Raw genomic sequence first — 14,733 nt, forward strand, 5'->3', positions numbered from 1 at the left:
TCCGTTCAGAAATGAGTGGGTGGGCGTATGGCTGCCAGGGCAAGGGAGCCCAAAAGCCTGCAGCGTACTGAAGAACTGCCATGGATGAAGTTGGGAAGAAGCGTTTAGGAAACAGCCACCCCACAGAGGCTGCCCGTGAAGCCATTAGGGCTAGACCAGTGTGGTTGGTTCTCAGTCGGGACATTTGGCAGTGTCTAAAGACACGTGCGATCGTTTTGACTTTGGGTAGGGAGTGCTTCTGGTGCTAAGTAAAGGCCAGGGATGCTGCTCAACACCCTACAGCCCACAGGATGGCCCCCACAACAGATACAATTTGGCCCCAAATGTCAGGAGTCCTGAGGTTAAGAAACCCTGCCCTACACTAATGACCTTTCCTTCCACTGTCTTCCCTGCATCGGCTGCTTCATTACCAAACATCATCTGAGTGTGAAGCAAATTAGGAACTTTTTTCTTTTTTAAGATTTTTACATCATGAGCTGAGCCGAAGACAGAGGCTTTAACCCACTGAGCCACCCAGGTGCCCCGGAACTTTTTTTTTAAATGTCTTTTCATCCGTAGACTCAAATCCATGTTAAAGGGCCAGTATGCGGGTCAGGATCCCAGTTATTTTGTTAGGTAAAGTTTCCCTAAGCTGATTAGGTTGATAGCAGTCAAGGAGGACAAAGAACTGGGAGCTTGAGTCTTTTCCTATTTGGATCATTTCCTCTCAAACATCAGTAGAGGCTGTTTGGGGTGGTTTTGTGAGAGACGGACCCTCACATGAGATGGAGAGGTCGGGGCTGCCACCGTTCCATTTTTCTTTCTTTTGGGGGAGACTTAAATTGTCAGGCAGTACACTGCCACTGTTCAAGCCCTAAATGAGGTATTTCAGAAGCAGCTAGAAAAGAATTGTTGGTGCCTTGAGTCTGCCTGTCTTCTGAGATATGATTTGCCTTTTATGGTCATTTGTCTGATTCACGCGTAGGAGGGGAATTCACAGTTCTGGCCCTCCTGCCACCCCACAGCCTTTCCTGTGTCTAATTAGAGTGACTGCCCCTAACCAGCCCAGCTGGCGTCTTCATTTAAGAAATTCTCCTTTTTAAAAACTGTTCTCAATCAGTCTTACATATTAATTGGTTTTCATGTGACTAGAGGTAAAGAATTAGCAGGGCTCACAGAGAAAAAAGAACAAGAGAATTCCTCAAAGAGAGCAAAAGAGATGAATAAGGCTTCAAGTCAAGCAAGAAATGTTAACGTTTTCAGATGGAAAGAGTGAGACAAAGATATATGATACCAGGAAGACATTTATTTTAGCACTGAGGTTAAATCTGAATTCTACACTAATTAGTGGTCATTAAATCTATAAAATCTCCATTCTAGGAGCATATAGAGTTAAAAGTATACACTCTAATATATGAATGGGATAGTTTTTACATAATGTAAATAAAGTCAATCTTTAAAAAAAAAAAAAAGAATTAGCAGGGCTCTTTAGAATATCAATTAAATCCTAATTTTAGTTTTCATCTATTAAAGGGGAAAAAGCGTAAGTCGTGTTAATAATCTTAGTTGTTTTCTGCCTTTATCTTATCCCCTTTTCCTGCTGTTTTATTGAATCCACAGACCAAGGGGTGTTTTACTGCTGGGGTTTGCTCATAATCCAGTGTATTTATTTTTATAGAAGACTATTAAATTTTTATCTTAAAAGATTTAGTGTATTTTTAAGCTTATAATAGTAACATCCTTTTTGTATTTAAAAAAAAAAGTTAAACAATTTAAAGATATAATACATGATTTGAGTCCCCTGAACAGTTTGGTACATATTTTTCAACATGTAAAATATTTCATGAATATATTCATGTTTTTTTATATTTGTCCAAAAATAGAATTAATTAAGCTGTCCATCGTTTTTGCAACTTTGGTACACTTTAATATATCTTTGCTAGGTTCCGTGTTAAAACAGACTTTTTTCACTCTCGTAACGCCTACATGGTACGTATTTATTGACTGTGTATGTCATAATTCCCTGGCCCGTCCCCCATTGAAGGAGGTTTGTGTTTGCAGTTTTCCAAGGCTGCGAGCAACACTGCCATTAACATTTAACATATTTAAAGGTATGTTTCCTTAATCACTTTCCTCTAAATGTCACAGTATTTGGTTCTTAAAGTGGCATTTATCCTGTTTTCTTTGTCCCCACTGATGGCTCATGGTCAAGTTCCTTAGAGCCTTTGAAAGCATCCCTGATCACTTTCTATTTTCCGAGAGCGCTTTGGTGGGTGTGTAATGGACACCAGGCACTGTGCTGGGCGCTGTCTTCTGATGGAAGGGTCTGTGCGCCCCCAAGTAGAGTCAGTTTATGCCATTGTACCATGAGTACATAAAATCTACAAACACAAGGTTGTCAGTATCATTTACTTAAGAGCAGCTAATTCCCAGCAGACGGCAAATATGCTGGTGAGATGTGGTTTGGCGAGAGCAACTATACCGGCTCTCGTGCCTGCCGTTCAGCCAGGAAACAAGCCTCGCTCCACTCCAGCTCGGCCGGCTGGCACAGGGCAAGGGCGCCACGGCGCCCCCTCCCCACCCTGTGAGAAAGGGTGTGGGCAGACCTGTCGTGGGCTTGTTCCCACGGGAAGCAGCTTCTGGCTTCAGGAGACACGTTCCCTTTTAAGAAGAACCTGCCACTGACCTCATGGACACTTCCCCGTTGTTCTTACAGAATCTGGAGCTGGTTGAGAAAGGCTTCAGTAACTTAAGGAAACAAATCGAAAACGCCAGAATGTTTGGAGTTCCAGTGGTAGTGGCGGTGAATGCATTCAAGTAAGTACAAAGAGTAGAAGTCAAGGGGGGACTGTGAGAAAGAGCCAGAAACCATCCCCTGGCGCTAACTGTACAGCCCCACGGGTAGCTCTGTTCTGTTCTTCAGTTACTGGTATTGGTTATGAAGTCTCTGATCTGGGAGCTCCTGACAAGAGCCTGCGGGGGGAGGGGCTCCACAGATGCCACAGCCAACTCGTCACTTCTCCCACGGAGGGCCCAGGGTCAGCTGTGGCTCCTGCGGGTCCCCTTCTCCACAGAAGGACACACAGACATGAAGTGAAGTGTTCTTTTTTGCTCTCTAGAAGCCTGTGATGTTAACAGGAGGTCATAGCCCTACAGCGTTCCCTTACTTCAGTATGTCTAGTGGGGCATCGTCTTGACAAAGAGTTGAACATGCTGAGCTAGAAGGGTTCATGCAAGAGAGAACTTGTGGAGGTGGTTTAGGTCTTGGAGTGCTGGTTTTAGTCTTGCTGTAATGGCCAAATCACAGCTGAACGGGAAAGAACAATTTTAGCAAGCTAGTGTTTATTTTATTTTTATTTTTTCAAAGATCTTATTTATTTGACAGAGATCACAAGTAGGCAGAGGGGGTGGGGGAAGCAGACTCCCTGCTGAGCAGAGAGCCCGATGCAGGGCTCCATCCCAGGATCCTGAGACCATGACCTGAGCTGAAGGCAGAGGCTTAACCCACTGAGTCACCCAGGCGCCCTATAGCTAGTGTTTATTGATTGCTGTGATGGGCCTGGAGTGTTCGAGTATTCTACCTGTTTCTGTCATCTAAGCCTCATGACGTCCCAGGAAAGTAAGTGCCGTGGTTATTCCCATTTTACCATGTGGAGTCCAAAGCACATGAGGATAAATAACTACCAGGGGTCACCACGTCGTCACTGGTGGAGCCAGGAGTTGAACCCAGTCAGTATTACTTGATTTGTTTCCATTCATCACTGAGTAACTCGCTAGAGTTTTCATGGCAAACACAAGACCAAGCTTGTCCTCTCCTACCGTCCTCAGTGCTTTAACATGAATCGCTGCCTTTCCAGGACCGATTCAGAGGCCGAGCTGGACCTTGTCAGCCGCCTTGCCAAAGAACATGGGGCTTTTGATGCTGTGAAATGCACGCACTGGGCAGAAGGGGGCAAGGGTGCCTTAGCCCTAGCTCAAGCCGTCCAGAGAGCATCTCAGGCGCCCAGCAGCTTTCAGCTCCTTTATGACCTCAAGGTGAGTTACATTCTGTATGGAAGAAACAAAAAAGCACTATGAGGTTTCTGTGTGGTTGCCTCTCTTTAGAGCCTGTGTTTAGCACCTTCAGCCCCGTGGGTTTGATCCCCACGTCGGTGAGTTACACCAGCACAGCCCGGGCTGCTTACTTACAGAGTGGGTCCCTGCAAGAACTCGCTGGGAGGTTGGCTCCCGGCCTGACTTTTGAAAAGACTCACAGTACCTTCCCTTTGCTGGCAGGAGAAAGGGTTAAATGGAGGACCAGGAACGTAATTCACTATGGCCCTAAACCCAGGTCACCAGCCATGTTGTGGCAAATTGGCAAGGGGCCACAGCAAGCTCAGAAAAGTTTGCTGACCACTTCCCAGTAACGGGAAAGCCCTGTGCTCCTCAGCTCACTTCCTGGTTCAGGGCTGCCTCAAGTTCAGAGAAGCTCTTGGGTGTAAAGCCAGAGCACCCTGGCAGGGCTCAGCATTCTTTGCGTCACTGAGTAACTCTAAGCAGCACTGCTTCTTCTGTGGTCTCATAAAGTTAGTTCAGAGAGAGGTGGTTCTTACTGTAGGGTTGTATTTTGTTTTCAGTTCTCTGCCCCTGTATTTCAGGATGTGGTTGGACATTAAGTAAGTATGCCCACAACAACTGGAATCTTCATTAGGAACGTAGGATGGAGGTGGTATATAATTCTGCTTATATTTTCTCGACTGGTATTTGGCATGGTTTCTAAAAGATAAGCATAGACTTTCAAAATCAGCCATAAAAAGGGAGGAAACCCCAGTATTCTTGAATTAACATTGCAGATAAAATACCCTGACATTTGGTCAACGTTGTCCTATTGACCTTGACATTTTCTTACTGAGCTTTAGTTTTATAGACTGGTTTGAATATCCATTCAACCAATCATATTTTTAAGAAATGCCCTAAACACATATCTGCACACAAATGCAATAAAAGCATTGTTCGGGGCTCTCTCTAAGCCTGTCCCCAGTGCCTGAGTTAGGAGCCCCAGTCCTGGAGGGCCAGCAGCAGGCCCCGGGGAGGTGGCGTGATGAGGACTTGAATCTCTCATTTTTACTCGGAATTTTTCTCTGTTGCGACAGACAGGAGGCTGCCACTTTTTGTCTTCTTTCGCATCTCTTGGTCTTCAGTCACCCCTCAACAAAAGTACTGCTGCTTCAGAAGTTCTGAGTGTGCCTTGGCATTTATGAAGCTCCAGGAATAAGATGCGCGTGAAAGCAGTCTCTGTCTGATAAAACCATGGCTGAATAGACACTTTATTTTTGTCCATTATCCAAAGCCTCTTCATAAATTATCACTGTTCAGCTCAGAAGGGATTTTTATCTTTATAGATTATTGCTCCTTACAGAAAACAACCCTTGCCCCGTATGTCCTCCTGGCTTAGTTGCTGGGGAGCATGGAGGCAGACATGTTGCTGGATTTCGGTACTTTGCTCATCCGAGCGGCTTTCCTTCCCATTTCCCTCAGGCAGTGTCTCCCTATGCTGGAGGCCGCGCTTCCCTGTGCCCCGGCGGAGCAGCGCCATAGGGTGGAGGCACTCAGGGTGGGACCCCCCCCCCCCCGCCCCCGACCTCCATGCAGGGTGCTTTCTGCTTCATAGCCTTCCTCAGCACTCCTGGTGCGTGAGCATCATGGAAATCACTGGGGTGTTGTTTTTTTTAATAGGTAGATGATTTGTTTTTTAGGACTATTTCTAAGCAACAGCCATATGCAATCAAAATGTTGTGTTAAAAATAGGCTCTGCCTCTCGTGTACAAAGTGGGGGTTATTGGATTGATATTGGAGGTCTTCCTTCATCAGTAGTACCCCAGGTCTGGTTTGACGTGAGTCTCCTCTCCAGCCACAAGAACATTTGTTTTTATTTATGAAGAAATAATCATTCGTGGGTAGTCGGTAGTACTGTCAGTGGTGTACCTAAGGACATCCTGAATATGTACGTGTGTGTGTGTCTGTACACACACACATACACACACACAACACACAGTAACTATACCTCTGTGGGACATTTTCCACTCATAATATCTGAAGCTCGGTATTAAAAGAAAATGTTGCTAACCCAAATATACCTCGGGCTATTTGCATATTTTTATGTGTGTGTAGGGGCGCCTGGGGGGCTCAGCTGGTTAAGCGTCTGCCTTGGGCTCAGGTCATGATCCTGGGGTCCTGAGATTGAGCCCCCACATTGGGCTTCCAGCTCAGCGGGGAACCTGCTTCTCCCTCTGCCTGCCACTTCTTCTTGTGTGTGTGCTTTCTCTATCTCTCTGACAAATAAAATCTTTAAATATGTGTGTGCGTGTGCATGCGTGTGTGTTTGTGTGTGTGTGTGTGTGTGTGTAAGAGCATCTTCTCAGCCTTTTGGGAACTCCGACCTGGAATGTGGCTGTGTCCCAGTTCACCGTCATTGTGTGCACCCAGTCATGGCATCTCCCTTCTCTTCCCTGACTGTTAGCTCCCAGTCGAGGATAAAATCAGGATCATTGCACAGAAGATCTATGGGGCTGACGACATTGAATTGCTTCCCGAAGCTCAACACAAAGCTGAAGTCTACACAAAACAGGTAGATATTTGGTGGTTCATTCACTTCTTTACAGTGGCCCGGAGTCAGAGCCCCCAAGTTCTCCCAGCCCTGCAGGGTGCCACTGCCTCACTTCTCTCAGTGGTAGCCCTTTCCCCTCTGAACACTGAGTTTGGATGAGGTGGTCCAGGCCTTTATCTACTCAGAGGTGGTATAGATGAATGTGCGGAAAAGCCATGAAGAAGTAGGAAGTGTCTTCCTCAAATATTAAGAGACTGCCTTCAGTTGTATTCTCATGTCTGCTCCAATCTATCATTTTTAATTGGTTATGTAGATGAAAATACAATACTTACTTTTAGAATATGGTTGTGGCACTTGCCTCTCTTACCCAACAGAGGTTTCGATTTTTTTTTTTTTTTTTGGATCTATGATAACTAAGCTTGGGGCAGTAAGGTCCAGATGGGTATAAAGGGCATTGGGTATTTTAAATAAATGGAAGAATCTGTATCATCACCATCCCCAGGTATGCTTTGTTGCACTGTCAGCCTTTCATTGGTCTTGCTTTTTCCCTTCTCAGGGCTTTGGGGACCTGCCCATCTGCATGGCCAAAACACACTTGTCCTTGTCTCATAACCCAGAGCAGAAGGGTGTACCCACGGGCTTTGTCTTGCCCATCCGTGACATCCGCGCCAGCGTCGGGGCCGGTTTTCTGTACCCCTTGGTGGGGACGGTAAGTGAATGCTATAGGCAGAGGGGGTGGTTCATCTGGGCTTCTCATCTGACATTGGTCATGGAAAACTGAGCAGCAAGCTGGAGTCAGGGCGCATAGATTAACTCCCTTGCTGTGGACCATCCAGGCGTCAGTTCAAGGATGAAGCCGTAACAGCTTATCATGAATAACAGTTCTGTTTCCCAGGGGCGGTGTGACATTGACTGAATCCAGGACAGGCCTCATCGATCGTCTGTGGCAGTGCTAATGTATAATCACAGCTGACCTTCACTGGGCACCTTTCACAGATGAACTCAGTCCTGCCAAGCATCCTTTGAAGTACTGACAGAGGGTCCGCCCCTCCCAGGTCTTCTTGACAAGCCTGGAGCTTAGGCCTGAAACTCATTGGGAATTTATTGTTTCTGAGGAAAGAATTTCCCCCCTAAAATGCAAATGAACTCCGTAGATGTGACAAGTGAGGTTGCTTATTTCCACTTCAAGATGAATTCGGTACCTAATGCTGCTTTATCTTATGAATTGTATGCACATGGAAAGAGAGTCCTGGTCAGGAGTCCTGTTGGCAGGGGGGGACAGGGTACGGAAGGGCGCAGCTGACCATCCCAGGTTAACACTGCCCCGTGCCTGGCTTCCCGAACGCTTTGATCTGCCCATGTCCTACACCTGCAGCTTGTACTTACCTGCAGTACAGAACTGACCGAGCAAACAGCCAGCTGACAATGTAAAAGAAGCTGATAGATCTCTTGTTGGAGCTGTGTCACTCGGGATAGTAAGAAAGTGGTAGGAGGTGGCATTACAGAGCCAAACGTGTGTAATGTGAAAGCCACATCCAGTTCTCACTGCTCATTCTGGGCTTGGGCAAGTTATTACAGACGTGTGCCCTGCTTCCCTCAGCTCTCAGCGTGGGGCAGGATCATCCCATAACAGCAGTGGTCAGACAAGTGCCAGTGTTCACCGGCGGGAAAAATCCTCTTTGGGAAAGAGCAAAAATACTGAAAATCCAATCAGTTTTGGGAGCCATCTTTAGAGTTTTCTACCGCCATTCACATGTGTGTCTATGTCAGTGGGCACATGCCCAGTATCTTTAAAGTCCTCTTCGGGCTTCTCTGCCCGGTCTAAGGAACAATCCCTTCCTTCCCCCTTCTTGTTCCCACACCCAACAGTTGCTTACAGAGTTCACGAATAGAGACAAATAACAGATCTCTGTAGAATGTTCTGGTAAGTTACAATTCAGTTGTAGAAGTTGAGCTTCAGTTCTTCTCGTGTCTGGATCTGATTGGGGACTTGTATGTATTCGTTATACAAGACACTGTTATAGGTGAAAGTGGACTGAGGTTTTACTTACAAGCCTTATGGATCTGCAGCTAAGTATATACTTGTCAAAGCCTATTCTTGAGAAAAGAAGTACAAACGTAATCTGTAGGCCTTAACACCCTCAGTTTTAGAAGGCCACTCTGGACCAGTAAGCATAGTGATTATAAAGCTGTCTAGACCTTGTACGGAAATGTCTCCCCCTAGTTAAAGGACACCAGCCCTGATGTGTTGCCGAAACAAAATAATAGAGGCATCGACATGAAACTCGTCAAAACAGTATTAAAAAAGAAGAGAAGCCCCATACCTCCTTTTGGTCTCATGAGAGGGGAGGAGGTGCCTCCTCAGCGCCCCCAGCCCCTGCCCTAGACACTATGAAGGTGTCTCCTGCTATTTCTTGTTACCACTGTCAGGGCGGAAGATGACAGGCAAGCCTGGCATTCAGCATGCTGGAGGACATGCGAGTTTCTCTTGGGGGGGTCATAACAGGATCCATGACATGTTTTTCAGCATGTAACAAGAAGACTACCACCTTATTGACAACTATAAAATAATATTCTATCTTTGTGCCTCGGGCTTTTTATCTGAAGAGAAGTTGAAAATGAAGGTCACTTTATTTCTCATGCTATTTCACATCTCCTAGATGAGCACAATGCCTGGACTCCCCACGCGGCCCTGTTTCTATGATATTGATTTGGACCCCAAAACTGAACAGGTGAACGGGTTGTTCTAGACAGGTGAGTTGTTACTGGTAAGAGTTTTGCTTTTCGGCTTTGAGGTATATTTATGAATTATGGGACTCCAGCAAAAGCTCTGAATGCAAATTTGAATGCTTTTGAAACTTTTCCTTCCAAACATCACTGAGGGGAGAGTTGGCAGTGACCAGTGGAGGAAATACTGCAGTTTTGGAAGAGCGTGGCTTGTTAGGGAACAGTGTAGGGGAGAAAGCCGTTAGTGAACTCTGGAGGGACTGCCACAGAGGCTGGGCTGAAGGTATGTGTACTTTGAGTAGATAGCAGGTAGGAGTAGAGTAAATGTCCCAGAAAGTAGAAAAGAGGAGGAAACAGGACCAGCCCAGGAATACTTGGAGTCTTAAGTAAAAGGTCCCTAAGTATTCATCACGATGGATGGGCCTTCCCTAGACACATCCTGTTGAAATTTCAAAAACATTAAAGATACAATTCTAAAAAGCCTTTTCTAGAAAAGAAAAAGTATCTTGTCTATAAGAAAATGGGAATTAGAGTGAACAGCTGTCTTCTTACCAGAGTTAGGGGCTTTTCAACAGTGGAGGAATCCCCTCCCAGCTGACTTGGCACCTGCACTCACACCCCACTGCATCTGTCCAGAGGCTTTCAGACACGTGCAGGTTTGCTGCCCCACCTCAGTTCCTAGGAAGGTATTTAGCAGTGAACTCTGGCAAAATGGGGAATAAACCAAGAAAAAGGAAGCCATGGTTTTCAGGGAACCAAATCCTGATCTGGGCGATCACAAAGGAGAATCCTGACAGCTGCAAGGGACCTAGAGGACAAGTCTAGGAGGGAGGAATTGAGAAGTGCTAGAAAAGACAAGGGTATCAAAGGTAATGCAAAACTGAAGCTCTCACATTGTTTAAAAAAGTAAAAGGTCCAGGTGGAAGCAAACAAGTCCCCTTCTAAGCAACCGTAAGGATGGGTTGCTGAGAGAAGTAACTGCTTACAGAGACGAGATGGTGTGCTTGCTGCCCTGTCTTTCCTCCGGGAGGGCTTCTGTGACACGGGGAGTGTCCGTCTGGCTCAGGCCTGGCCTGGCCTTGGACAGTCTTCACGGAGCCACAATGCGAGGGCCATGTGTTGCTCTCAGGCCTCGGGCCAGCCCTAGAGAGGTGGCTGTGGAAAGGCTGGAAACAACAGCTTTGGCGGTGCCAGACAGGAGTGCCACGGCATGGAAGGGCAGAGACCATGCTTCAGCTCCTAGAGGAACGTTTACTTCTTGTCTCTTTTTCCTTCTAGATTGCCCCTCTCTAAGAAGCTGCTGCGAACATTTGGCTCGTGTCCACTGAAGCTGACTGTTGGTTAGGAGGTGTGGGGAAGTCGAGAGAAGGCAGCCCCTGGTCGGAAGATCCTCGGAAATCAAGAGCAGGCATTTCCCCAGTAGCCTTATCTTCAGTCTTAATTCCCACCATCATGTATAAACTAACATAAATCATGCACAAGTCTACTTGATTGAAGTTCCACAGAATAAAAGGAAATGATTTTGCGATCTGGATGTTTAAATATAAATTCTAGCAATCACAGACTGTGCTGCAGTATCTGCCGTCTTGGGGGACCCATTTGCTGGCAGAGCCCAGGACCAAATATGCAAGTTGCAAAACGTACTTTATGATACTGTTGTGTTTATTTTTTTATTTTTGTAAAGGCCTTTATTTATTTATTTGTCAGAGAGAGAGCATGAGAGAACACGAGCAGGAGGAGGGGCAGATGGAGAGGGAGAAGCAGGCTCCCCACTGAATGGGGAGCCCCATGTAGGACTCAATCCCAGGACCCTGGGATCATGACCTGAGCGGAAGGCAGACGCTTAACGACTGAGCCACCCAGGTGTCCCAACACTGTTGTGTTTAAAGGGGTAAATGGTGCATGCTTGCAGATTGCTGGGAGGACACATCATGAGGAGACTGCCTGATAGGCTTGAGGGGGAAGCAGGGTATAGAGAATGCACCTTTTTATCATACAGCTTTCTCTATTCCTTTTTTAACCTGAGAAAGTATTGCTCATACAGGTTTTTGTCCTGAACTCCTTGGAATTCCCATTTCTGTCACAGCTTTAGCACCATTTATTTTTAAGTTCTCAGGAAGGACGGTCGTAAAGCTCTGTAGTGAACCGTACCTGCTCTGTTGATTCAGCAAATACTGATTGAGCTGTGCCTGGGCTCCACCCCTCCCTCTGGAATGTGTTTTCCCTTCTCTTCCTCTTCTTCAGCGTCTATCTTGGTTCTTCCTCTCCTACTCTTTCCTCCTTCCCCCTTGTCTTCCTGTGTTGGATCTTTCCAGAAGATGTTGTGTCCCCACTGAGGCCAGTGTAAATGCTGCTGGCATTGGCAGAGCAGTATCTTTCCTGGTGTCCTTGGTTTTACTATCTTTAATTCCCCAGGTTCATATCAGTGTTGTAATACAGTCAGTTTTGCCGTCCAAAGAAGCGATGGCAGTGCTTTGGGGACAAATGACAAAGGAGTCGTGTGCAGAGCCCCAGCTTCACCACACTTCGCACGGTGCCAGGCACATGGTACATGGAGGTGTCATCATTTCTGTTCCAAAGCATCATGCGGGCCCAGTCTGCACTGTTTTTGATGTTTTGTTTTTTTTTTAAATATCCTATAAGACCTCATTTAGAATGGGACTTGCTGGGAATTCATTTTGTAAGGAAGGGAAGAAAGCAGTCTATTTTCAGACACAGTGACTTAAAGATCATCTTAAAGGATTGAGGCTTCTTCGTATCCCCAAAAGCCATGCGGGTTTACATCCTTAAGACCAATAAGAAAAGTGAACACAATTGGTTCAAGAGGATGAGTGGAGTTTTATAAGCCAAAGATGATAAAGCCCTAATAAGGAATGCAAATTGTTTTTACCAGATATTGCTTGGAATGAATGCACTATCACTAATGTAAGAATTTTCCTAAGTAACAGTAAAGTATGTCTTTAGTAAAAATTCAAATGGTACAAGTTGCTTTTTCCACCTGCCAGTATATCTGGGAGATCTTACTACATCAGTCATTTGAGATTCACCTTGTTTGTTACGGCTGTGTAGTATCTAAATAGTCCTCTGTCGATGGACACTTAACCACTGTTCCATGGGTTTTGCTATTACAAGTGAGAGAGTGAGGCATATTCTCTTATGTATCCGTGCGATTTGTGTAGAACCATCTGTTGGATAAATTGTTAGCAGTGGAATTGCTCAAAAGTGACCTTTAGCTTCAGAATGAGAGCTGCCCTTTGGCTAGAAGTAGAGATAAATTACAGAAAGACAAAGTTGCAAACTAGGTTTGTATCTCCATTTTACAGAAAGGCAAACTTCAAAATTGCACTGTTGTTGCGTACCAGATGAACTTGGTAAAGACCTCTGATTTTAAAGCCTGTGCTCTTTACCATCATTCAGCCTATGAGAGCTGCCCTGGCCAGGCGGCACAGAAATGAACTTCCCGTTCGTGACAGGTGGAGAGCTATGCCCATTTCACTTCCCTCCAGAAGGAAGGGATAATAGAAGGTAGGAGAAGCAGAGGGAAGGCCTGAGGAGGAATGCTGCTGAGCAATTAGTGATAGCATGGGTTTTATGGGACTGATTCTTCGGTGTGTGATAAAGCCTTTGCGTTCTTTCTACTTAGGTCATGATCTCAGGGTCCTGGGATCAAGCTCTGCCATCGGGCTCTCTGCTCAGCAGGGAGCTTGCTTCCCCCCTCTCTCTCTCTCTGCCTGCCTCTCTGCCTACTTGTGATCTGTCAAATAAATAAATAAACTCTTTAAAAAAAATTTTTTTTTAAAAAGTGGTAAAGAGGGGCACTTGACTGGCTCGGTTGGTGGAGCTTGTGACTCTTGGTCTCAGGGCCAGGAGTTCGAGCCCCACGTTGAGGGTAGAGATGACCTAAAAAAATAAAAGGAAGAGATGGCATGTAGGATTAAAAAAATAACTGCAGGCTAATTGAAGACGTGAATTCAAGACCTACAAAAAGCATTAGTGCTTGGGGTACATATTAGAGTGTGTTGCCTGACAAGGTCCAGTACCTTTGCCTTGGGCCTAGGAGCCCTTCCAGATCACTGTTCCTAAGCCTGCTCTGGGCCGCTGATGCTTTCCCACCCCATATTTGCGATGTTACGGATGAACAGATTGGACCCTCTCTTCTGTGCTCCGGAGGCTGTTGCCATGCACTGAAGATGTACGTATACTCTTTTTTTTTTTTTTTTTTGGTCAGAGAGAGAGGGGGAGAGAGCGAGCACAGGCAGACAGAATGGCAGGCAGAGGCAGAGGGAGAAGCAGGCTCCCCGCCAAGCAAGGAGCCCGATGTGGGACTCGATCCCAGGACGCTGGGATCATGACCTGAGCCAAAGGCAGCTGCTTAACCAACTGAGCCACCCAGGCGTCCCTGTACGTATACTCTTAATTCAGAAGAGGCAGCATTTGTGCGCTGTCAAGCAAAATGGATTACAACAGAACTACTGTTTGTGTTCACTGGTACAACCTTGATGGTGCCTAGAAACAGATCAAAATACCAGAGAATGAGCCACAGGTTCATCTAATGGTATACCAGGGAAGGGGATAGAGGTCTTATTCCCAGTTTCTGAGGTATAAGAATTATTCCTAAGGAGTTATAAATCATTTTTGGTAGCTACAGTCCCAGGCCATGCATAGATGGGGACCAGGGTGGGAGAAAGGCTATGATCAGTTGAGATCAGATAAATAGGAGTTCGGATAAATATGCAAGCTATTCTATCGGCGTTGTGTGTCTGGTGATATTAACAAGATATGCTGTAGGTAGAATAATTTCTCATCAGATTGGAGAAATATATTTATAGTCTGCTCATTATATAATCAGAAGCTACTAATGGAGTAGCAGACAGTGATATGGGTAATAGCTTACTGTCACTTAAGTGAGTTCAGGGATGACAGGTTTCTTTCATGCATGAAATAGTGGATACATTTCTTAAAACTCAGATATGGCATCAGATTCTAGTCATATCCTAAAGAAAAATCAGTGCAGTATTTCATTTATAGTACTCTATTCTGTGTGTGTGTGTGTGTGTGTGTGTGTGTAGGTTGGGGATGAGTTATTTGAAAAATAACTGAAAAGAATTACCTTCAAATACAAAATCAATTTACCTTTTACCTCTTACTGCCCTTCAGTTCCCTTTCATTAGTACCCCCCATCACTTTTTTTTAAAGAATACTGGAATTAAGATCTACAAGTCATTTAAAGGGCCTTTATTGTTTTGACCTATCCCTTGTCTCACTTCCAATTCCTTCCTAATAAGACACCTGTTTTACCCTGTTCTCATTTGGATAAGCTCATCTTATTTTTGCTTGAAATTGTTGAAAACACCTAGATCTGATAGATTTGGGAAAGCTTGGATCTCAGTAAGTAATAGCATCTCAGTTAGTTATGAGTGGCATGGATTTCTTTTGGCTTG

The 14,733-nt window shown here is 45.4% G+C and overlaps 1 protein-coding gene across 1 annotated transcript in view; it reads left to right on the forward strand.

The window, feature by feature from the left end:
• LOC111139993 (methylenetetrahydrofolate dehydrogenase, cyclohydrolase and formyltetrahydrofolate synthetase 1) overlaps positions 1 to 10,824 on the forward strand; it is a 54,642-nt gene extending 43,818 nt beyond the window's left edge. Inside the window, exons 22-27 of the mRNA XM_022492389.1 lie at positions 2,652 to 2,796; positions 3,837 to 4,014; positions 6,479 to 6,586; positions 7,122 to 7,274; positions 9,226 to 9,319; positions 10,571 to 10,824. Of these exons, the coding sequence (XP_022348097.1) occupies positions 2,652 to 2,796; positions 3,837 to 4,014; positions 6,479 to 6,586; positions 7,122 to 7,274; positions 9,226 to 9,315 (674 nt within the window). The 3' untranslated portion in view covers positions 9,316 to 9,319; positions 10,571 to 10,824. The remainder of the gene's footprint in view (positions 1 to 2,651; positions 2,797 to 3,836; positions 4,015 to 6,478; positions 6,587 to 7,121; positions 7,275 to 9,225; positions 9,320 to 10,570) is intronic.
• Positions 10,825 to 14,733: the final 3,909 nt, after the last annotated feature.

This window comes from Enhydra lutris, unplaced genomic scaffold (assembly GCF_002288905.1).
Source record: "Enhydra lutris kenyoni isolate GAN:26980312 unplaced genomic scaffold, ASM228890v2 scaffoldscaffold4, whole genome shotgun sequence".
Classification (NCBI taxonomy): domain Eukaryota; kingdom Metazoa; phylum Chordata; class Mammalia; order Carnivora; family Mustelidae; genus Enhydra; species Enhydra lutris.